Source organism: Penaeus vannamei, chromosome 4, assembly GCF_042767895.1.
Source record: "Penaeus vannamei isolate JL-2024 chromosome 4, ASM4276789v1, whole genome shotgun sequence".
Classification (NCBI taxonomy): Eukaryota; Metazoa; Arthropoda; class Malacostraca; order Decapoda; family Penaeidae; genus Penaeus; species Penaeus vannamei.
This window is the reverse complement of record NC_091552.1, coordinates 37,155,870-37,158,369: the sequence shown is the minus strand read 5'-3', so window position 1 is coordinate 37,158,369 and position 2,500 is coordinate 37,155,870. Positions and strand designations below refer to the sequence as shown.

Genomic DNA, 2,500 nt, shown 5'->3' with positions numbered 1-2,500 from the left:
GCCGATGATGCCCCCTCGCCCAGGGCCTCCAATGGCTCAACTTCCTCGCCATGGGTCACCGCTAGTACACGCGCCGCACCACATACCCCCCGTGGGATTGCCGTCCCACCACAGGCCTCCAATGGGCCAGCCGCCCCCTCCGTCCCCCGTGTTACGGGCTCATCAATTTGTCGAACCCGCAGCAAGGCCGCCCCGCTTTCAGGAGCCCGTCGTTCGACAGCCAGGCTACCAGGTGCCAAGACCTGGTGGCTCCCCTTACCGGGGTGAGGCACAGATGCACTACCAGGAGGAATTGCCACCCCAGTACCACGAAGAGAGGCTCTCTTACGTCGAGGAGGGGGCGTCCTTCCAGGGAGAAGGGATGTATGGGGAGAAGGGCGCGGTTTACGCCGAGGAGGGAGGGTCGCTCACGGAGGAGAGTGCGACGCAGGTTCCAGGCCAGGCGCGACACCCCCGTCGCCAGCCAGGAACTTTGCGTATATCCAAATGGGTGAACCCTATCCCCGATGACCCCGACGACGGTAAGTGTTGTCCAGAATTCGTTTGCTTTGTGTTTAAGACCCATTTCGTCTGACCCCTTTCAGTTACAGCTCGCGACTCCTGTCTTTCCCTTTAGCTATAGGTTGGAAGCTGAACTGTGAAGTTTCGGAAGGTCTTTCCGAACTGAGTTCCATCATGGTGTTTTGCTGTGCAGTTATTATGGCAGATCGTACTGACAGTGATAACCTTAACAGTGATCAGTAGTTATTCATGAATTGCGATACTTCTGAGACAGAAGCACAAGGACTTCCAGACGTCGTTTTCTTCATACAATAGGTGGATGAACTCTAGTAGAACAGATGTATGCAATGTGTATGGCGATTGCAAATGCAGTTGTGCAATAGACATGTGTGGTTTGAGAACCAGGAAATGTGCTGTGTTTATATTTGGTGGTCTGTGAAATTAAAATTTAAAAAATCAGTAATTTTTATGTGTATACACTTATACATAACATATTGTGTATACGTGCATGGACACTGATGTAAACGAACATGCTTGCTGTACACACTCAAAAAAAAATATGGCAAATCCGTTTATTTTAATAGATTTTGGTGATCTTATGATGGCAGGTAAGAAAAAGCCCTCCCCTTTTACAAAACCAGGAAGTCTGTTAAGGGATCTACTGTTTAATGAGAATACAATATTAGAGTATATTAATTGAACAGGTTAGGACATTGCAGGGCTTGGGCAATCGATTTTCGAAATATTCATATTCAGTTTGTATTGATAGATACAATAGTTATTGTCGTAGGAGGTTTTCCCAAAAAAGACAACCGTATTATCGATGCGTTTTGACTGGCAGGAAAATCATCTTTTTCTCGCAGTTACTTGGGGTACCTAAATATGTGACGGAGTTTCGCGGATTTTCTAAGCTTGCCTGGAATCTCATATTAGCTTAAGATTAAGAATTGTATTAACATCTGCCTTTGTTCATTTCATAGATAGATTGATTTACAGCGAGCGTATGGATCAGTATCATTGCGATTTTGAGGGTGGTTTGTGTGTTGCTCCTGATGGTAGTTTTCGGTACCGAGTGAAAGGTGGTTAAAGCTGTGTGCGGCGTGCTGGTGGTTGTTGTGATGAGTAAACGTAGAGTTTTGTTTCTATGGCATTTGTGGCGAAAATGAGCTGCTGAAGAATCGATGGCAAAGCACCCGCCTTGATGCACTTGTGGCGGCTGCAGTGTCATGGCAACAGGCATCCTCGGCCCACAGATTGAATTAATGTTGTAAATGTTAATATATGTGAAGGATGAGTAAGTTTTGCGATCATATGTTTATTTTATTACCAGTTAATGTTGTCCTATATTAGTAGATTCATTGCCTCTTCAGTATAATGTAGATTTGTATAAAGAAATAGAAGCTGCGATTATTAATGATTGTGGGCATAGCTCGTTATGATATTCATATGCGTAAAGATATATACGCCTATTGGAAACGTGAGCAAGTGAGAAATATCTAGACATCGGAAGGTGATCAGAGACGTGAGCTGGAATGGAGAGGAGCAGAGAGGTGGCGACATGAATGAGGCTGAGCAGTGTACTGTCAGCGCCGGACGCACGCACTTACAAACGCCGGCGACTCCTGGCACTACACGTCGGAGGACATGCGCGCTTGTGCCTGCATCACCGTGGCGCCCTCCCCGCCACGCTCCATGCACGGACATTCAATAAGGATAAAAAATAGAAGTTATTGCAACTTTCCTTGACTTGACTAATTAGTGCACGTCGTAGGTGTTTGTCGAGACGGTTTCTTTTTATATAATTTTCCTTTAACGGAAGTAACCTTTCGTGGATTGAGAAGTTACTGTCCATGTGTAGATGAGCTTGTGGAGGCAACTCTTTGGGGGACGCGCAGCCTGTTGGGTAATAGATTAGTGGGGGAGGAGGGAAAGGGGGGATTGCATGGGGGAGGGGAAATCGTCCTCTTGAAGTACCACCATTCGTTCCCTCCCTCCCTCC

The 2,500-nt window shown here is 46.6% G+C and overlaps 1 protein-coding gene across 1 annotated transcript in view; it reads left to right on the top strand.

Annotated features, from left to right (window-relative positions):
- Pur-alpha (Purine-rich binding protein-alpha) overlaps positions 1-2,500 on the top strand; it is a 111,031-nt gene that overhangs the window by 929 nt on the left and 107,602 nt on the right. The window contains exon 1 of the mRNA XM_070120992.1: positions 1-521. This exon is cut by the window's left edge and continues 929 nt beyond it. Within this exon, the coding sequence (XP_069977093.1) occupies positions 1-521 (521 nt within the window). The remainder of the gene's footprint in view (positions 522-2,500) is intronic.